A 24382-nucleotide genomic window follows, 5' to 3' on the forward strand; every position below is an offset into this window, starting at 1 on the left:
TTTATCATGTTTTCATGACACATTCTAATGTATTATGTTTTTATTTTGTTTTCATGACACATTCTAATGTATTATGTTTTTATCATATTTTCATGACATATTCTAATGTATGATGTTTTTATCATGTTTTCATGACACATACTAATGTATGATATATTTTTCATGTTTTCATTACACATTCTAATGTATGATGTTTTTATCATGTTTTCATGACACATACTAATGTATGATATATCTTATATGTTTTCATGACACATACTAATGTATGATGTTTTTATCATGTTTTCGTGACACATTCTAATGTATGATATTTTTATCATATTTTAATGACACATACTAATGTATGATGTTTTTATCATGTTTTCATGACACATACTAATGTATGATGTTTTTATCATGTTTTCATGACACATTCTAATGTATGATATATTTTTCATGTTTTCATTACACATACTAATGTATGATGTTTTTATCATGTTTTTATGACACATACTAATGTATGATTTTTTTTGTCATGTTTTCATGACACATACTAATGTATGATGTTTTTATCATGTTTTCATGACACAGTCTGATGTATAATGTTTTTATCATGTTTTCGTGACACATTCTAATGTATTATGTTTTGTCATATTTTTATGACACATTCTATTGTATGATGTTTTTATCATGTTTTCATGACAAATACTAATATATGATGTTTTTATCATGTTTTCATGACACATTCTAATGTATGATGTTATCATGTTTTCATGATACATTCTAATAAATTACATATTTTTCATGTTTTCATGACACATACTAAAGAATGATGTTTTTATCATGTTTTCATGACACATACTAATGTATGTTTTTGTCATGTTTTCATGACAGTCTAATGTATTATGTTTTTATCATGTTTTCATGACACATTCTTATGTATGATATGTTTTTCCTGTTTTCATGACACATACTAATGCATGATGTTTTCATCATGTTTTCATGACATATTCTAATGTATGATATTTTTTTCATGTTTCCATGACACATTCTAATGTATGATGTTTTTATCATGTTTTCATGACACATTCTAATGTATGATGTTTTTATCATATTTTCGTGACACATACTAATGTATGATGTTTTTATCATGTTTTCATGACACATACTAATGTATGATATATCTTTTATGTTTTCATGACACATACTAATGTATGATGTTTTTATCATGTTTTCGTGACACATTCTAATGTATGATATTTTTATCATATTTTAATGACACATACTAATGTATGATGTTTTTATCATGTTTTCATGACACATACTAATGTATGATGTTTTTATCATGTTTTCATGACACATTCTAATGTATGATATATTTTTCATGTTTTCATTACACATACTAATGTATGATGTTTTTATCATGTTTTTATGACACATACTAATGTATGATTTTTTTTGTCATGTTTTCATGACACATACTAATGTATGATGTTTTTATCATGTTTTCATGACACAGTCTGATGTATAATGTTTTTATCATGTTTTCGTGACACATTCTAATGTATGATATATTTTTCATGTTTTCATGACACATACTAATGTATGATGTTTTTATCATGTTTTCATGGCACAGTCTAATGTATGATGTTTTTATCATGTTTTCATGACACATTCTAATGTATGATATATTTTTCATGTTTTCATGACACATTCTAATGTATGATGTTTTTATCATGTTTTCATGACACATACTAATGTATGATATATCTTTTATGTTTTCATGACACATACTAATGTATGATGTTTTTATCATGTTTTCGTGACACATTCTAATGTATGATATTTTTATCATATTTTCATGACACATACTAATGTATGATGTTTTTATCATGTTTTCATGACACATACTAATGTATGATATATCTTTTATGTTTTCATGACACATACTAATGTATGATGTTTTTATCATGTTTTCGTGACACATTCTAATGTATTATATATTATTCATGTTTTCATGACACATACTAATGTATGATGTTTTTATCATGTTTTCATGACACATTCTAATGTATGATATATTTTTAATGTTTTCATTACACATACTAATGTATGATGTTTTTATCATGTTTTTATGACACATACTAATGTATGATTTTTTTGTCATGTTTTCATGACACATACTAATGTATGATGTTTTTCATGTTTTCATGACACATTCTAATGTATTATGTTTTTATATTGTTTTCATGACACATTCTAATGTATTATGTTTTTATCATATTTTTATGACACATTCTATTGTATGATGTTTTTATCATGTTTTCATGACAAATACTAATATATGATGTTTTTATCATGTTTTCATGACACATTCTAATGTATGATGTTTTTATCATGTTTTCATGACATATTCTAATAAATGACATATTTTTCATGTTTTCATGACACATACTAATGTATGATGTTTTTATCACTTTTTCATGACACATACTAATGTATGATGTTTTTTTCATGTTTTCATGACACATTCTAATGTATTATGTTTTTATATTGTTTTCATGACACATTCTAATGTATTATGTTTTTATCAAATTTTCATGACATATTCTAATGTATGATGTTTTTATCATATTTTCGTGACACATACTAATGTATGATGTTTTTATCATGTTTTCATGACACATTCTAATGTATGATGTTTTTATCATGTTTTCATGACATATTCTAATGTATGACGTTTTTATTATGTTTTCATGACACAATAAATGATGTTTTTATCATGTTTTCATGACACATTCTAATGTATTATGTTTTTATTTTGTTTTCATGACACATTCTAATGTATTATGTTTTTATCATATTTTCATGACATATTCTAATGTATGATGTTTTTATCATGTTTTCATGACACATACTAATGTATGATGTTTTTATCATGTTTTCATGACACAGTCTGATGTATAATGTTTTTATCATGTTTTCGTGACACATTCTAATGTATGATATATTTTTCATGTTTTCATGACACATACTAATGTATGATGTTTTTATCATGTTTTCATGGCACAGTCTAATGTATGATGTTTTTATCATGTTTTCATGACACATTCTAATGTATGATATATTTTTCATGTTTTCATGACACATTCTAATGTATGATGTTTTTATCATGTTTTCATGACACATACTAATGTATGATATATCTTTTATGTTTTCATGACACATACTAATGTATGATGTTTTTATCATGTTTTCGTGACACATTCTAATGTATGATATTTTTATCATATTTTCATGACACATACTAATGTATGATGTTTTTATCATGTTTTCATGACACATACTAATGTATGATATATCTTTTACGTTTTCATGACACATACTAATGTATGATGTTTTTATCATGTTTTCGTGACACATTCTAATGTATTATATATTATTCATGTTTTCATGACACATACTAATGTATGATGTTTTTATCATGTTTTCATGACACATTCTAATGTATGATATATTTTTAATGTTTTCATTACACATACTAATGTATGATGTTTTTATCATGTTTTTATGACACATACTAATGTATGATTTTTTTGTCATGTTTTCATGACACATACTAATGTATGATGTTTTTCATGTTTTCATGACACATTCTAATGTATTATGTTTTTATATTGTTTTCATGACACATTCTAATGTATTATGTTTTTATCATATTTTTATGACACATTCTATTGTATGATGTTTTTATCATGTTTTCATGACAAATACTAATATATGATGTTTTTATCATGTTTTCATGACACATTCTAATGTATGATGTTTTTATCATGTTTTCATGACATATTCTAATAAATGACATATTTTTCATGTTTTCATGACACATACTAATGTATGATGTTTTTATCACTTTTTCATGACACATACTAATGTATGATGTTTTTTTCATGTTTTCATGACACATTCTAATGTATTATGTTTTTATATTGTTTTCATGACACATTCTAATGTATTATGTTTTTATCAAATTTTCATGACATATTCTAATGTATGATGTTTTTATCATGTTTTCATGACACATACTAATGTATGATGTTTCTATCATGTTTTCATGACACATACTAATGTATGATGTTTTTCATGTTTTCATGACACATTCTAATGTATTATGTTTTTATATTGTTTTCATGACACATTCTAATGTATTATGTTTTTATCATATTTTTATGACACATACTAATGTATGATGTTTTTATCATGTTTTCATGACACATACTAATGTATGATATATCTTTTATGTTTTCATGACACATACTAATGTATGATGTTTTTATCATGTTTTCGTGACACATTCTAATGTATTATATATTATTCATGTTTTCATGACACATACTAATGTATGATGTTTTTATCATGTTTTCATGACACATTCTAATGTATGATATATTTTTAATGTTTTCATTACACATACTAATGTATGATGTTTTTATCATGTTTTTATGACACATACTAATGTATGATTTTTTTGTCATGTTTTCATGACACATACTAATGTATGATGTTTTTCATGTTTTCATGACACATTCTAATGTATTATGTTTTTATATTGTTTTCATGACACATTCTAATGTATTATGTTTTTATCATATTTTTATGACACATTCTATTGTATGATGTTTTTATCATGTTTTCATGACAAATACTAATATATGATGTTTTTATCATGTTTTCATGACACATTCTAATGTATGATGTTTTTATCATGTTTTCATGACATATTCTAATAAATGACATATTTTTCATGTTTTCATGACACATACTAATGTATGATGTTTTTATCACTTTTTCATGACACATACTAATGTATGATGTTTTTTTCATGTTTTCATGACACATTCTAATGTATTATGTTTTTATATTGTTTTCATGACACATTCTAATGTATTATGTTTTTATCAAATTTTCATGACATATTCTAATGTATGATGTTTTTATCATGTTTTCATGACACATACTAATGTATGATGTTTTTATCATGTTTTCATGACATATTCTAATGTATGACGTTTTTATTATGTTTTCATGACACAATAAATGATGTTTTTATCATGTTTTCATGACACATTCTAATGTATTATGTTTTTATTTTGTTTTCATGACACATTCTAATGTATTATGTTTTTATCATATTTTCATGACATATTCTAATGTATGATGTTTTTATCATGTTTTCATGACACATACTAATGTATGATATATTTTTCATGTTTTCATTACACATTCTAATGTATGATGTTTTTATCATGTTTTCATGACACATACTAATGTATGATATATCTTTTATGTTTTCATGACGCATACTAATGTATGATGTTTTTATCATGTTTTCGTGACACATTCTAATGTATGATATTTTTATCATATTTTAATGACACATACTAATGTATGATGTTTTTATCATGTTTTCATGACACATACTAATGTATGATGTTTTTATCATGTTTTCATGACACATTCTAATGTATGATATATTTTTCATGTTTTCATTACACATACTAATGTATGATGTTTTTATCATGTTTTTATGACACATACTAATGTATGATTTTTTTTTGTCATGTTTTCATGACACATACTAATGTATGATGTTTTTATCATGTTTTCATGACACAGTCTGATGTATAATGTTTTTATCATGTTTTCGTGACACATTCTAATGTATTATGTTTTTATCATATTTTTATGACACATTCTATTGTATGATGTTTTTATCATGTTTTCATGACAAATACTATTATATGATGTTTTTATCATGTTTTCATGACACATTCTAATGTATGATGTTATCATGTTTTCATGACACATTCTAATAAATTACATATTTTTCATGTTTTCATGACACATACTAAAGAATGATGTTTTTATCATGTTTTCATGACACATACTAATGTATGTTTTTGTCATGTTTTCATGACAGTCTAATGTATTATGTTTTTATCATGTTTTCATGACACATTCTTATGTATGATATGTTTTTCCTGTTTTCATGACACATACTAATGCATGATGTTTTCATCATGTTTTCATGACATATTCTAATGTATGATATTTTTTTCATGTTTTCATGACACATTCTAATGTATTATGTTTTTATATTGTTTTCATGACACATTCTAATGTATTATGTTTTTATCAAATTTTCATGACATATTCTAATGTATGATGTTTTTATCATGTTTTCATGACACATACTAATGTATGATGTTTCTATCATGTTTTCATGACACATACTAATGTATGATGTTTTTCATGTTTTCATGACACATTCTAATGTATTATGTTTTTATATTGTTTTCATGACACATTCTAATGTATTATGTTTTTATCATATTTTTATGACACATACTAATGTATGATGTTTTTATCATGTTTTCATGACACATACTAATGTATGATATATCTTTTATGTTTTCATGACACATACTAATGTATGATGTTTTTATCATGTTTTCGTGACACATTCTAATGTATTATATATTATTCATGTTTTCATGACACATACTAATGTATGATGTTTTTATCATGTTTTCATGACACATACTAATGCATGATGTTTTCATCATGTTTTCATGACACATACTAATGTATGATGTTTTTTTCATGTTTTCATGACACATTCTAATGTATTATGTTTTTATATTGTTTTCATGACACATTCTAATGTATTATGTTTTTATCAAATTTTCATGACATATTCTAATGTATGATGTTTTTATCATGTTTTCATGACACATACTAATGTATGATGTTTCTATCATGTTTTCATGACACATACTAATGTATGATGTTTTTCATGTTTTCATGACACATTCTAATGTATTATGTTTTTATATTGTTTTCATGACACATTCTAATGTATTATGTTTTTATCATATTTTTATGACACATACTAATGTATGATGTTTTTATCATGTTTTCATGACACATACTAATGTATGATATATCTTTTATGTTTTCATGACACATACTAATGTATGATGTTTTTATCATGTTTTCGTGACACATTCTAATGTATTATATATTATTCATGTTTTCATGACACATACTAATGTATGATGTTTTTATCATGTTTTCATGACACATTCTAATGTATGATATATTTTTAATGTTTTCATTACACATACTAATGTATGATGTTTTTATCATGTTTTTATGACACATACTAATGTATGATTTTTTTTGTCATGTTTTCATGACACATACTAATGTATGATGTTTTTCATGTTTTCATGACACATTCTAATGTATTATGTTTTTATATTGTTTTCATGACACATTCTAATGTATTATGTTTTTATCATATTTTTATGACACATTCTATTGTATGATGTTTTTATCATGTTTTCATGACAAATACTAATATATGATGTTTTTATCATGTTTTCATGACACATTCTAATGTATGATGTTTTTATCATGTTTTCATGACATATTCTAATAAATGACATATTTTTCATGTTTTCATGACACATACTAATGTATGATGTTTTTATCACTTTTTCATGACACATACTAATGTATGATGTTTTTTTCATGTTTTCATGACACATTCTAATGTATTATGTTTTTATATTGTTTTCATGACACATTCTAATGTATTATGTTTTTATCAAATTTTCATGACATATTCTAATGTATGATGTTTTTATCATGTTTTCATGACACATACTAATGTATGATGTTTTTATCATGTTTTCATGACATATTCTAATGTATGACGTTTTTATTATGTTTTCATGACACAATAAATGATGTTTTTATCATGTTTTCATGACACATTCTAATGTATTATGTTTTTATTTTGTTTTCATGACACATTCTAATGTATTATGTTTTTATCATATTTTCATGACATATTCTAATGTATGATGTTTTTATCATGTTTTCATGACACATACTAATGTATGATATATTTTTCATGTTTTCATTACACATTCTAATGTATGATGTTTTTATCATGTTTTCATGACACATACTAATGTATGATATATCTTTTATGTTTTCATGACACATACTAATGTATGATGTTTTTATCATGTTTTCGTGACACATTCTAATGTATGATATTTTTATCATATTTTAATGACACATACTAATGTATGATGTTTTTATCATGTTTTCATGACACATACTAATGTATGATGTTTTTATCATGTTTTCATGACACATTCTAATGTATGATATATTTTTCATGTTTTCATTACACATACTAATGTATGATGTTTTTATCATGTTTTTATGACACATACTAATGTATGATTTTTTTTGTCATGTTTTCATGACACATACTAATGTATGATGTTTTTATCATGTTTTCATGACACAGTCTGATGTATAATGTTTTTATCATGTTTTCGTGACACATTCTAATGTATTATGTTTTTATCATATTTTTATGACACATTCTATTGTATGATGTTTTTATCATGTTTTCATGACAAATACTATTATATGATGTTTTTATCATGTTTTCATGACACATTCTAATGTATGATGTTATCATGTTTTCATGACACATTCTAATAAATTACATATTTTTCATGTTTTCATGACACATACTAAAGAATGATGTTTTTATCATGTTTTCATGACACATACTAATGTATGTTTTTGTCATGTTTTCATGACAGTCTAATGTATTATGTTTTTATCATGTTTTCATGACACATTCTTATGTATGATATGTTTTTCCTGTTTTCATGACACATACTAATGCATGATGTTTTCATCATGTTTTCATGACATATTCTAATGTATGATATTTTTTTCATGTTTCCATGACACATTCTAATGTATGATGTTTTTATCATGTTTTCATGACACATTCTAATGTATGATGTTTTTATCATATTTTCGTGACACATACTAATGTATGATGTTTTTATCATGTTTTCATGACACATTCTAATGTATGATGTTTTTATCATGTTTTCATGACATATTCTAATGTATGACGTTTTTATTATGTTTTCATGACACAATAAATGATGTTTTTATCATGTTTTCATGACACATTCTAATGTATTATGTTTTTATTTTGTTTTCATGACACATTCTAATGTATTATGTTTTTATCATATTTTCATGACATATTCTAATGTATGATGTTTTTATCATGTTTTCATGACACATACTAATGTATGATGTTTTTATCATGTTTTCATGACACAGTCTGATGTATAATGTTTTTATCATGTTTTCGTGACACATTCTAATGTATGATATATTTTTCATGTTTTCATGACACATACTAATGCATGATGTTTTTATCATGTTTTCATGGCACAGTCTAATGTATGATGTTTTTATCATGTTTTCATGACACATTCTAATGTATGATATATTTTTCATGTTTTCATGACACATTCTAATGTATGATGTTTTTATCATGTTTTCATGACACATACTAATGTATGATATATCTTTTATGTTTTCATGACACATACTAATGTATGATGTTTTATCATGTTTTCGTGACACATTCTAATGTATGATATTTTTATCATATTTTCATGACACATACTAATGTATGATGTTTTTATCATGTTTTCATGACACATACTAATGTATGATATATCTTTTATGTTTTCATGACACATACTAATGTATGATGTTTTTATCATGTTTTCGTGACACATTCTAATGTATTATATATTATTCATGTTTTCATGACACATACTAATGTATGATGTTTTTATCATGTTTTCATGACACATTCTAATGTATGATATATTTTTAATGTTTTCATTACACATACTAATGTATGATGTTTTTATCATGTTTTTATGACACATACTAATGTATGATTTTTTTGTCATGTTTTCATGACACATACTAATGTATGATGTTTTTCATGTTTTCATGACACATTCTAATGTATTATGTTTTTATATTGTTTTCATGACACATTCTAATGTATTATGTTTTTATCATATTTTTATGACACATTCTATTGTATGATGTTTTTATCATGTTTTCATGACAAATACTAATTTATGATGTTTTTATCATGTTTTCATGACACATTCTAATGTATGATGTTTTTATCATGTTTTCATGACATATTCTAATAAATGACATATTTTTCATGTTTTCATGACACATACTAATGTATGATGTTTTTATCACTTTTTCATGACACATACTAATGTATGATGTTTTTTTCATGTTTTCATGACACATTCTAATGTATTATGTTTTTATATTGTTTTCATGACACATTCTAATGTATTATGTTTTTATCAAATTTTCATGACATATTCTAATGTATGATGTTTTTATCATACTTTCGTGACACATACTAATGTATGATGTTTTTATCATGTTTTCATGACACATTCTAATGTATGATGTTTTTATCATGTTTTCATGACATATTCTAATGTATGACGTTTTTATTATGTTTTCATGACACAATAAATGATGTTTTTATCATTTTTTCATGACACATTCTAATGTATTATGTTTTTATTTTGTTTTCATGACACATTCTAATGTATTATGTTTTTATCATATTTTCATGACATATTCTAATGTATGATGTTTTTATCATGTTTTCATGACACATACTAATGTATGATGTTTTTATCATGTTTTCATGACACAGTCTGATGTATAATGTTTTTATCATGTTTTCGTGACACATTCTAATGTATGATATATTTTTCATGTTTTCATGACACATACTAATGTATGATGTTTTTATCATGTTTTCATGGCACAGTCTAATGTATGATGTTTTTATCATGTTTTCATGACACATTCTAATGTATGATATATTTTTCATGTTTTCATGACACATTCTAATGTATGATGTTTTTATCATGTTTTCATGACACATACTAATGTATGATATATCTTTTATGTTTTCATGACACATACTAATGTATGATGTTTTTATCATGTTTTCGTGACACATTCTAATGTATGATATTTTTATCATATTTTCATGACACATACTAATGTATGATGTTTTTATCATGTTTTCATGACACATACTAATGTATGATATATCTTTTATGTTTTCATGACACATACTAATGTATGATGTTTTTATCATGTTTTCGTGACACATTCTAATGTATTATATATTATTCATGTTTTCATGACACATACTAATGTATGATGTTTTTATCATGTTTTCATGACACATTCTAATGTATGATATATTTTTAATGTTTTCATTACACATACTAATGTATGATGTTTTTATCATGTTTTTATGACACATACTAATGTATGATTTTTTTGTCATGTTTTCATGACACATACTAATGTATGATGTTTTTCATGTTTTCATGACACATTCTAATGTATTATGTTTTTATATTGTTTTCATGACACATTCTAATGTATTATGTTTTTATCATATTTTTATGACACATTCTATTGTATGATGTTTTTATCATGTTTTCATGACAAATACTAATATATGATGTTTTTATCATGTTTTCATGACACATTCTAATGTATGATGTTTTTATCATGTTTTCATGACATATTCTAATAAATGACATATTTTTCATGTTTTCATGACACATACTAATGTATGATGTTTTTATCACTTTTTCATGACACATACTAATGTATGATGTTTTTTTCATGTTTTCATGACACATTCTAATGTATTATGTTTTTATATTGTTTTCATGACACATTCTAATGTATTATGTTTTTATCAAATTTTCATGACATATTCTAATGTATGATGTTTTTATCATGTTTTCATGACACATACTAATGTATGATGTTTCTATCATGTTTTCATGACACAGTCTGATGTATGATGTTTTTATCATGTTTTCGTGACGCTTTCTAATGTATGATATATTTTTCATGTTTTCATGACACATACTAATGTATGATGTTTTCATCATGTTTTCATGACACATACTAATGTATGATATATCTTTTATGTTTTCATGACACATACTAATGTATGATGTTTTAATCATGTTTTCGTGACACATTCTAATGTATGATATTTTTATCATATTTTCATGACACATCCTGATGTATTATATATTTTTCGTGTTTTCATGACACATACTAATGTATGATGTTTTTATCATGATTTCATGACACATTCTAATGTATGATATATTTTTCATGTTTTCATGACACATTCTCAAGTATGATATATTTTTCATGTTTTCATGACACATTCTAATGTATTATGTTTTTATATTGTTTTCATGACACATTCTAATGTATGATGTTTTTATCATATTTTCATGACATATTCTAATGTATGATGTTTTTATCATGTTTTCATGACACATACTAATGTATGATGTTTTTATCATGTTTTCATGACACATTCTAATGTATGATATATTTTTTATGTTTTCATGACACATACTAATATATGATGTTTTTATCATGTTTTCGTGACACATTCTAATGTATGATATATTTTTCATGTTTTCATGACACATACTAATGTATGATGTTTTTATCATGTTTTCATGACACAGTCTAATGTATGATGTTTTTATCATGTTTTCATGACACATTCTAATGTATGATATATTTTTCATGTTTTCATGACACATACTAATGTATGATGTTTTTATCATGTTTTCATGACACATACTAATGTATGATATATCTTTTATGTTTTCATGACACATACTAATGTATGATGTTTTTATCATGTTTTCGTGACACATTCTATTGTATGATATATTTTTCATGTTTTCATGACACATACTAATGTATGATTTTTTATCATGTTTTCATGACACATACTAATGTATGATGTTTTTATAATGTTTTCATGACACATTCTAATGTATGATATATTTTTCATGTTTTCATGACACATACTAATGTATGTTTTTATCATGTTTTCATGACACAGTCTAATGTTTGATGGTTTAATCATGTTTTCATGACACATTCTAATGTATGATATGTTTTTCATGTTTCATGACACATACTAATGTATGATGTTTTTATCATATTTTCATGACACATACTAATGTATGATGTTTTTATCATGTTTTCATGACACACACTGATGTATTGTTTTTATCATGTTTTCATGACACATACTAATGTATGATGTTTTTATCATGTTTTCATGACGTTTTTTCACGTTTTCAGTACACAAACTAATGTATGATATTTTTACCAATATTTTCATGACACATACTAATGTATGATGTTTTTATAATGTTTTCATGACACATTCTAATGTATGATATATTTTTCATGTTTTCATGACACATACTAATGTATGTTTTTATCATGTTTTCATGACACATTCTAATGAATGATATGTTTTTCATGTTTCGTGACACATACTAATGTATGATGTTTTTATCATGTTTTCATGACGTTTTTATCATGTTTTCATGACACATACTAATGTATGATGTTTTTATCATGTTTTCTTGACACACACTGATGTATTGTTTTTATCATGTTTTCATGACACATACTAATGTAAGATGTTTTTATCATGTTTTCATGACGTTTTATCACGTTTTCAGTACACAAACTAACGTATGATATTTTTATCATGTTTTCATGACACACACTGATGTATTGTTTTCATCATGTTTTCATGACACATTCTAATGTATGATGTTTTTTCATGTTTTCATGACACATTCTAATGTATGATGTTTTTATCATGTTTTCATGACACATTGTAATGTATGATTTTTTTTCATGTTTTCATCACACATACTAATGTATGTTTTTTCATGTTTTCATAACACGTACTGTTTGATGTTTTATCATGTTTTCAAAATTTCTATTGTTGTTTGATTTTATTTAATGTTTTCATGACACAAACTAATGTATGGTGTTTTATCATGTTTTCAGGACATATACTAATGGATGCTTTTTCATGTTATCATGGCTTATTTTAATGTATGATGTTTATATAACAGATATTGTTTCTTTGTTTTGTATTCACTTCTGATGGACACCAGGGGAGGCTATTGCATCAGTGTGAAGAGTAGTCCTTTTTTAACAAACACATTGAAGGATAAATTAGTTCATTTCACTTTTCTTCAAATCTACCACATACTTTATATGTTTTGTATCTCCTTTAGATACACAGTTAATCTAAAGTTTTTCATTTTCATTCCTTTTTTCCTCAATTTTTTTAACCTTCACTGTTAAAACTAATTATTTGTTACATTTGTGACCATCCAGAAGACCATCAAAGGACAAGCACCTTTCTCACATGTCTGTTTTTTCCTGTGATGGATACATTTAAGTAGTTTTTCTTCAGTTGTAGCCATGTCACTTTTTGTCTTTTATCACGGACTGAAGGACACAACACCATCAATGTCTGAAAGCTGTTTATTTTTAATATACAATTCATTTGAAAAGTATATATTCTGAAATAAACCATTTCACCTAGAAAGTAACAAACGTTAATCACAAAAGGTATCCATCTTCACTTCTCTCTCATCTTCTTTTTATCATGTTGCAGTTTTTGAAAGACATGCTTCAACAACATGACACAAATCAAACCAAACAGAAAGCTTCCTGAAAGTGTATGTGGAGCAAAACTCGTGGGAAGATTTCTGCTAGAACAAGGTCACCTGTGGGGTTCTGATCCGTTCATCTGTTCATGACTAACAGAGAACGAAGCTTTATTTCTACAATGATAATAAACACAAAGACTTCCTGTTTCGGATTAAACCCATAAAGTGAGAAAGTGCTTCAGCAGGGAGCAGTTTGGTTTGTTGAGTTGAAGTTATAGGATAACTCTCATTTCTCATTAACATGTCTGTTTCACACATTCATTCTCCTTCCTCTGTAGTTGGAGTGTTGATTGATAGAAATTCACAAGAAAAACTTTAATCTTAACATGGAGCCCCTAACGGGACACATGAATAAATGTGTGACTCAATAGTATCAAGTGTTCACAAGTTAGTATCAAATTAGATTATGTTCACACGGCATTTGCTGGTCCTCACAATTACACATCATCTTCAAATTAGAATTATAAGAGCACAATACATACCCGGTCCTAAGAAAATCATATTTTCTACTAATTAGATGCAATCTAGTGTGCAAAAGTTACCATATATTGTGCAGTGTGCATTTAGCTAATTAGATGCTAAGCTGTGTACCCAACAGCTTATCTAAAGTGCAAATTATTTTCCCTTTTTTATCTTGGTGCAGCATCCCTTTGCTAGTGTGGAAAACTGGAATCAAGTATGCACAAGTTAGAATGGTGTGCAAAAGACGCCATCTCCTTTTGCACGTGTTTCTATTGTGCAAAATCTAATATATTTATTACAAATGTTCCCTAAAGCTGTTTTTATTTCTCATTAGAGAGCTGGGTTTTATCATCTAGCTTCACTCAGGAATTCATCTGGCTTGATTCAAAGCTGCAGCTGAACATTTCTCTGTTATTGGGAAACAAATCAGATTTGCTGTTTTAATTATTTATTTTTAAAAGTCTCAAGTTGTTAAAAAGTCTAAATATGATTCATTTAGATTTTCTGTTGTGTTTTAGCAGCTTTAGTTTGGTGTAAGGATCCATCAATAACTTTATGCTTCCATGATGACCATCAAACAAAGCTGGCTGACGTTTTTCCGCCTCCACAGACTCAAACATCAGTGTCGTATAAAAGTCTAAACACAACGTAAAACTGAAAACATACACAAAAAAATCACATAAAACAGATGTGGGGGGGTTCCTCTTCAGAGCTTCATTCTTGCTTTAATCCTGCTTGTGTTACCTTTGTGGATGCAGCTTAAGCCTAATCTGTTTAAGTCACTTAGGTCACTTCTCTGATTTGTTTTCTGAGCTGAGGAGGAAACTCAGAACATATTTTGATTACGCTGAACAGGAAAAGTAAGAAACAAGATCATTATTCTTTTTTTAAAAAGCTAAACAAAAATACAGAAACATTAGACTTCAACAAAGTAATAAAATTTTAACAAATTTAAGTTAGAAAGAAGGTGAAATGATCAGAAGTGCATCAATAAGTGAGGATAAAAATATTCACATCTGTACACAAACCGTTAATTCTCTGTTAATTTACGTATACTTCTATCTTCTTTACAAACTATAATACAACAAATCTTTTAAGTTAATTAAACTCTATGAAAGAAAACTGAAAATATCAAAACTCCATCAGGAATCGTCACATCAGAAGAACCTAAAACAAGAGGTAGAGCTATAAAACTTCCTCTTCCTGCTAGAGGAAATCGTTATTAATTCAGCTGATATAAAACTTAAGAAAAGGTTATATTTGTGTATAAAAGGGTGTGGCGGGCACTCGCGTTTCATCAGGGCGCTGCAGCTTTCACTGACACACGGACGGATTTGCACAGATGAGATTTCACTCCGAAGCTGAAAACAGAAATGCTGGAAAGTGTTTGATCATTAAAAAAATCTTCCCTTTTTCAGCCACTGATTCAAAACAAAGTCTGAAATCATGACGTTTAAACCAATTTAAAGTCAGTAAAAGACGCTGCAGGTTGCCTGGATGCTGAGGATCTTCTACAGAGACGTTTCTGATCCTTGGCTCCTCCAGTAGAACGTGTTTTCATCTTCTGGATCCATATCGATCCTGATCTGAGGCACAGACTTCAGAGGAGTCATCTCAGGGCTGAGAAAACACACACACACACACACACACACACACACACACATGCATACCTGTTGTCATGTTTCTGTGAGCAAACTCACCCTGAAACTTTACTAAAGTCCAGAGGTGAAAAATCTGATCAATCATTTACTCAATAATAAAACCTAAAGCAACGACTCAGCGGGCTGATTCTTTCCAGCATCGTTGGCTCATTAATCCCATCTGTTAGAAATATCACTGAAAACCACAACAGGTGAAATTTGAACTGTGTGCGCGAGTGTGTGCGCGTGTGTGTGTGTGTGTGTGTGAGAGAGTGTGCATGTGTGCGTGCGCATGCGTGTGTGTGTACGTGTGTGTGTGAGAGTGTGTGTGCGTGTGTGTGTGTGTGTGTGTGTGTGCGTGCGTGCGTGCGTGCGTGCGTGCGTGCGTGCGTGCGTGCGTGCGTGCGTGTGTGTGTGTGTGTGTGTGTGTGTGTGTGTGAGCTCCCGAAACAAAACATTTTTTTCTGGAACAGATGTCTTTCATGAATCTGAAGCTGCTTTAAATTTAACTTTGAATAAAATCAGATTTTTGCATCAGATAAATAAATAACTGATGGTTTATAACGTCCTCCACTAAATAATCACGTTTAACCTGAAATCAGAAGCTATCTGGACGTGTTCTCACTGATATTTGAGTAAAAAAACACAATCTGAGGTCGACTGAGTTTAAAGCAATTTTGCTGCATTTTTATTCCAAAGAGATTAATTTACAATAATCTAAAGTTCAAACTCAGTTCAACGGTTCTGATTCAAACGGGCATGTGTCCAACCAGCTGAAAGCCTCATCTATAAAGCCATGCTTCCCTCAACAGAGGCTGAGATTGTTTTGGGTTTTTAATGAGATCCCAGCAGCTTCACAATAAAACGTTGAAATGAAACGCCAGACAGGAAACAGGTTGGTGACGTGCTCTCCGCCTGCAGAGGGATAAATACTAGAAACCTTTCTTCATGCAGCTGCTTAACGTTTTTAGTTCAATCCGAACTGTACCACCCAACGAGCAGATGCTCCAGCTGTCAGTAGGTGGCGTGAGGGAGGTCTACACCTCCGAAGCAACAGGACCCGAAAGCATTCCACACCAGCTTGTGGAAAAGCTGAACTGGATTATTAATCCCACGCACCAGGCTGCTGTGACTGTCTGAGTGAATGTGCTTATTGTTGTTTTAAATGTTTTTATTAGTTTTTATTGTATTTTTGTGTCTTTTTTAGCTTAGTGTGTAGTTGTGGTAATAATAATAATAATAAGAAGAAGAAGAAGAAGAAGAAGAAGAAGAAAATATCATTTCTATAGTGCCTCTCAAGATAAAAATCACGAGGCGCTTCACAAAAACAAAACATGTAAAAATATAAAAAAGCATTTAGAAAATGTTTAAAAATATATTTAAAATGAGCAAAAATAGACAATTGTGATTTAAAAAAATGTTAAGAAAGAGAGAGAGTGAACAGAAAAGAGGGAAATCAGTGGATCCTGAGGAAGGTGGAATAGGTGGGGAGAGCAGAATAAAGAGAGAGAGGTGAAGAAGGTCATACAAAAGCCAGCTTGAACAAGTGAGTCTTCAGCTGCTTTTTAAAGGAGACCACTGAGTCCACTGATCTCAGGCTCGGGGGAGAGAGGTCCAGAGTCTGGGGGCCACAGCAGCAAATGATCTGTCACCTTTGACCTTTAGCCTGGTGCTGCACAACCAGTAGGCTTTGATCACTGAACCTCAGGGACCTGCTGGAGGTGTAGGGACTAAGAAGATCACCAATGTAAGATGGTGCTTGTCCATGTAAGGCCCTATAGACCAGAACCAGGATCTTGAAATGAACCCTGAAGTTGACTGGCAGCCAGTGAAGCTGGAGGAGAAGCGGGGTGATGTGGTGTAATAGTGACCTAAGTCCCTGTGTCGTTTATGCTAATGGCCCCGAGAGGAAGCTAACCCAAACCCTTTCTTTCTACCTAAACTATCATGTCAGCAACGACAACAGACCTTGGATTTTTTTATTCTTGTGACGACGGATTCCTGCAGGTGAATCTAGAACCACGGGCGTGGCGCCAGGCGCTCTGCTTCCTGCTGGAAACTTGTTTAGCTAAAGGTCAGCTGATTAGCCCGCGTGACCTTCAGAGGTCAGACCAGCATCGAGTTTTAGTGCTGACCTTTTACGAGCTCGACCTCTCTGTTCGGCCGCATCTTTACAACTCGTTTCTGGTTTTCAGGCGTTTTTCTGGGTCTCAGCCACACACTCACCTGTCCAGGTAGTCCTGATAGTAGCGCAGCTTCTCAGCACGATGTGTGGCGATCAAGGTAGGACTGGGGCTTGTCTCCTATGGGAGGAAAACACAGATCAGCTGTGAGGAAAAATCCACAAAGCTTCAGACCTTAAGAAGGCGTTCAGTCCAAAGTCAAAGAGTTTAGAAGTTGTGTTTTATTTGTCTGGAAAGTGTTTTAGATCATAAGCATCTGAAATCTGAAGAATAAAATCAGAAGAGACACCGATTCAGGCCCTGTCCACACGTAGCCGGGGATCTGCCAAAACGTAGATATTTTTCTACGTTTTGGCCTGTTATCCACACGAAAACGGAGTTTTTTCACACGAAAACGGATCTTTTTAAAAACTCCGGCCAAAGTGAAGATCTGCGTTTTCTCTGTTTTGGGTGTCTGCGTGTGGACAGACAAAACCGGAGTTTTAAGGTCCGCAACGTCATTTTCCACGACAAAAAAATGCTGACATCACGTGTGCGACCTGTGTTTACACTAGCCGACATCATGGAAGCCCTCAGAGCTGCGCTCTGTCACTACCCGATCCATCAACTGTCCAAGTGCTTTCTGCTTGTTTGTTTTTGCAAGAGGAATTACTGCTCCTTGCGGAAGACCACAGATGAAGGACGAGGTTAAGAACGGGGGAAGTACTGCCGCCTACAGGTCTGGCATGTCCTTAACAACGTATTTATCCGGGTACGTGTGGACAGAGTTTTTTTTTTAAAGCGGTGTTGTGGATGCAAGTTTTTGGAGGGGCGGATATTCGTTTTTAAAAAAACCCCGGCTACGTGTGGACTAGGCCTCAGACCGGAGTTCAGACTGAAAACCTGCAGAATGGTCTCCCGTCGTTTTTGCACTTTTTAAGTTTAGTGTCGAGTGTGTTTCTGATCAGATGCATTCGGTTCTGGAGTTTTACAGAAAGCTTTTTATGCAGTAACTTACTAAAGTCTAGTGATAGAGCAGTAACCATTGGGAGGGGCATGAGGCCATGAGGTGGAACTCGTGAGGATCGTCCATCTGTGGAAGGAGAAACAGCTAAACGCGTAGGCAGCGCCACACTACGTTATTAAAGATGATAAATCAGGATTCCTTCCTGACGTTCTGTGTTGATAAAAACTAGGGATGAGCGACTACACCACTATCTGTATCTGTACTCGGAGTGGGCGTGGCCTAACCCGGAAGTGGGTGTAGTTTAACCGGAAGTGGGTGTGGTTTATATCAATACGTTATTTTAAGTCTGATCAGAAGTTGCTATGTGTATTGTTTATTTGAAAACTATTTGCAGAGCAGCCTCATAGTTGAGATTAAATGTTTTTGATCACAATAGTAAAAGAACTATTACAGAACAAGTTTTTCAATAAAATCAGAACATTAACATTTAAGTGCATGAATTAAGAGAGAGAGAGAAGAAAAGATCTTTTCTATAGCGCCTCTCAAGATAAAAATCACGGGGCGCTTCACAAAAACAAAACATGTAAAATAGAAAAAATAATTTAGAAAATGATTAAAATATATTTAAAATGAGCAAAAAATTGACAATTGTGATTAAAAAATGTAAAGAAAGAGAGAGAGTGAATAGGAAAGAGGGAGTGGATCCTGAGGAAGAGGAGAGAGAGAGAGAAAAAAAAACCCGACCGGTGCGGAGGCAGTAACTGACGCAGCACGAGCCGTTTTCAGCTCTGTCTCGTCAAATGCACCACGTACGTTACGAAAAAAGTAACTTTAAATAACTTTTAAGTCAAACTGAAGAAAACAGGGAGTACTGGAGAAACGTGAACAGTGAAGCAAGCACAGAGATCCGTTACTGTGTGTGTGTGTGTGTGTGTGTGTGTGTGTGTGTGTGTGTGCGTGCGTGCGTGCGTGCGTGCGTGCGTGCGTGCGTGCATGCGTGGATGGACCGGACGCGGACTGAGCTGTGAGCTCCCGGCTGCAGAGTTTTGTGTGTAGGGAGGGGCGGGCGCTCTATTTGACTGGCCAATCACAGAGCGTGAAGACAGTCAGTTACCCAATGAGGATTTTCCGTCAGCACCATTACAGATATTTAAGAGTTTTACTCGTTTCATGCTCGTACTCATCAAAAATGCTTTATCCGTACCGGACACGCGTCTGAAACGCTCATCCCTAATAAAAACGTCTTAAGTGTGACGTTACTGCTTTAAAAGCTTTCTGAACTAAGAAAAACACACAAGTAGGTGAAAATTGTTAGAATAAACATGCAAGAAAGCAAAAAAAAAAAAAAAAAAACGAATAACAGATCACAAAAGCCCAGATGGAAACAGGAAAATCAAAAGAAAAGGTTAATTCCATGCAGCGACAGGGAGCTCAAGACCAGAGCAGCTGGACAACATCAGAAACATGGAAGAGGAGGACGAGTGGTTCTCCTACAGTTTTATCCAGTCGGGTTTACTCACGCTCAGAGGATTTATCACCTAAGAAAGGCTGCTGCTCCATGATGTCCATGGGAATCTTAATGCTGGGAACATTCTCACTGTAAGGATAGTCAGACTGTTGGAGAGAGGAAACACGTCCTGAGACCGGACCTTCTGCCTTTTATTATTTATAATTCAAAAAACGATCAGGTGGGAATCGCATCAGGACCGGAGGCATCACTCGGCTCGACGGGCGAAGGGAAAAGTTGTCAGAAGGGAGAAATAAAGGTCGTTTGTTTTTGGATCTCGAGGAAAAGAAGAATTTAAATTTGTGAATCTCACATCTTCAGCGTCGCTGTCGATGCTGCTGCGTTTCTTCTTCTTCTTCTTCTCGTCCTCCTTCTTCTTCTTGTCCTTCTCTGGAATGACGTCATCCAGGAAGCTGAGGTCGTGTTGGGAGAACATGTAATCCATCGCTTTCCTCACAGCAACCAGAGCCAGGATCTGAAACCACCAGACAGACTTTCACAATAAAACAGCTTAGATGAGGTCACCCTCGTGGAATTTTAGATTGAAAATAACAGAAATGATAAAGTTCTGCCTCGGATATGAAGGCTCGTTAGTGCCTCCTGGAGTTTTAAAAAGACTGGAGGTAAAAAATAATAATAACCAAAAAGAAAGTTTCCTGAATTCTATTTCCAGGTATAAAAGCATGAACGCAGCAGGAGGAAGTTCTCCAGAACTTCAGGTTCTGAGCATGTTTTAATGGTAAAATATTTAATAAATCAGCTTTTTTCATGAGGTGAAGGCTTTGGCTACTTCTGCAGCGTCCCAAGGTGAAATGCAAATAACTTCCTTCATTCCTTCACAATAAGAGCCTCAAACACAAACTTTGATTTTTCGTCGTCGTCGTCTTCCTCCGCTTATCCGGGTCCAGGTCGCGGAGGCAGCATCCCAACTAGGGAGATCCAGACCGTCCTCTCCCCGGCCACCTCCACCAGCTCCTCCGGCAGGACCCCAAGGCGTTCCCGGACCAGATTGGAGATGTAACCTCTCCAACGTGTCCTGGGTCGACCCGGGGGCCTCCTGCCGGCAGGACATGCCTGAAACACCTCCCCGGGGAGGCGTCCAGGAGGCATCCTGACCAGATGCCCAAACCACCTCAACTGACTCCTTTCGATCCGGAGGAGCAGCGGTTCTACTCCGAGTCCCTCCCGAATGTCCGAGCTCCTCACCCTATCTCTAAGGCTGAGCCCGGCCACCCTACGGAGGAAACTCATTTCGGCCGCTTGTATCCACGATCTCGTTCTTTCGGTCATTACCCAAAGCTCATGACCATAGGTGAGGATTGGGACGTAGATCGACCGGTAAATCGAGAGCCTGGCTTTCTGGCTCAGCTCCCTCTTCACCACGACAGATCGGCTCAGCGTCCGCATCACTGCAGACGCCGAACCGATCCGCCTGTCGATCTCCCGATCCCTCCTACCCTCACTCGTGAACAAGACCCCGAGATACTTAAACTCCTCCACTTGAGGTAGGACCTCTCCCCCGACCCGGAGTTGGCAAGCCACCCTTTTCCGGTCGAGAACCATGGTCTCAGATTTGGAGGTGCTGATCCTCATCCCAGCCGCTTCACACTCGGCCGTGAACCTACCCAGCAAGAGCTGAAGGTCAGAGGTGGATGAAGCTAGGACGACCACATCATCCGCAAAAAACTTAGATTTTTGAAACTTGTAAAAATAGTTTAACATTTAGTATTAACTATTTTATGAATGTTATATTTCCGAGTTAAAAACTAGAACCAGTTCTAAATCTAAGCTCATTTAGTTTGAACTTGGAAAGGTTTGGGGATCTTCTCTCACAGATGACAGAACGGAAAAGTCCACCCATTCATAATAAATGACACTGATCTGAAGGTGCTGCTGCTGAATTTCAGGATGACGTCTACCATGACGGGGAATATGATGGCAGCCACGGTGGACTTGAGGATCCAGAGCAGAGCCAGACAGATGATCTGCATGAAGGTGAAGAGGTGGACCTTCCTGAGGGGAACGTGGCGCAGGTAAATCAGGTCGGGCTGATGCTTCGCCGGCATCAGGAGCAGCTTCAGTCGGTCCATGAACTACAGACACAGTCCAGATAAATACATCACCAACAGCTGAGCCGGTTCAGGATTTCTGCAGCACTTTTACATTTCACTGAAATGTTTGTGTCAAACTTAAAAGCTCTGAGACGCTCCAGTGTTTCACAGACAATAAAACAACCAGAAGTTATTATGAAACCGATGCAGCAAAAATAAATAAACGTATTTTTTTTTTAAAAAGGTGAAAAATGAGATCAAAGCTGAACTAAAAAGACGCTTTTAAAGTTGGTCTTCAAAGGAAAAAGAGACGTTCCACCAGAGACGGGTCTGATGATCAAGCTTCTGCTCCTGAAGCTGGACTCAGAACCACCAGGTCCAGACTCAGGAGCAGCTTTTATTCTGGGAGCGACACGGAGAAATGATAAATATTCACGAGGCAGCTAATCTGCTGCACGGTCTAAGCCCAAAACAAGAACTACAAACATGTCTGACTCCAAGTGGAGGTGGAAGAAGGGCTTTAACTTACCTGAACTCCGTTAAGAGACGCCACTCCCATGTATAAGAAGACTCCGTAGAGCACAGGCATGGGGATGAACTGATGGAGAAACAGATGAATAAGCACTCACATCCCACCTGTCAGGTTTAATTTCTGCACTTATGGTTAACATCTAAAAACAAAACTGGGTGTAAATAATCAATTAACTCATCAAAACCAAGTCTAAAACAGCACAGCTGTAATTTCCCATCGTGTTTAAATGCATCGTTTGGATGAAGGTCCAGAAAGCCATAAAAGCTGCAGATTTTAGGTTAACGGTCAAAGGCTTGGGACCTTTTTGTTTCCATGGAAACACACAAGATATTAGACCGTACAGAAATGATTACAGACAAGACGGACATGCCGACATCTGCAGAGTCACTGGAACTAACGCTTTAATAGATGTTGATGTTGACATGCTGGAGGGAGTCTAGGCTGGTCAGGGAATGCCTTGGGATTCCCCGGAGGAACTGGCCCAAGTGGCTGGGGAGAAGGAAGTCTGGGCT

The 24382-nt window shown here is 31.9% G+C and overlaps 1 protein-coding gene across 4 annotated transcripts in view; it reads right to left on the bottom strand.

Annotated features, from left to right (window-relative positions):
- Nucleotides 1–16483: 16483 nt before the first annotated feature.
- The window catches only part of slc4a4a (solute carrier family 4 member 4a), a 64403-nt gene continuing 56504 nt past the window's right edge, over nucleotides 16484–24382 (bottom strand). For 3 of the 4 annotated variants that reach the window (XM_054731051.2, XM_054731049.2, XM_054731052.2), the window contains 6 exons: nucleotides 23868–23936; nucleotides 23207–23380; nucleotides 21601–21762; nucleotides 21301–21394; nucleotides 18878–18954; nucleotides 16484–16631 (listed from right to left, as the gene is read on the bottom strand). In XM_054731051.2, coding sequence (XP_054587026.2) covers nucleotides 18911–18954; nucleotides 21301–21394; nucleotides 21601–21762; nucleotides 23207–23380; nucleotides 23868–23936 — 543 coding nt within the window. In that variant the 3' untranslated portion in view covers nucleotides 16484–16631; nucleotides 18878–18910. The remainder of the gene's footprint in view (nucleotides 16632–18877; nucleotides 18955–21300; nucleotides 21395–21600; nucleotides 21763–23206; nucleotides 23381–23867; nucleotides 23937–24382) is intronic. The other variant, XM_054731050.2, reaches the window with a different exon arrangement.

This window comes from Nothobranchius furzeri, chromosome 10 (genome assembly GCF_043380555.1).
Source record: "Nothobranchius furzeri strain GRZ-AD chromosome 10, NfurGRZ-RIMD1, whole genome shotgun sequence".
Taxonomy (NCBI): domain Eukaryota; kingdom Metazoa; phylum Chordata; class Actinopteri; order Cyprinodontiformes; family Nothobranchiidae; genus Nothobranchius; species Nothobranchius furzeri.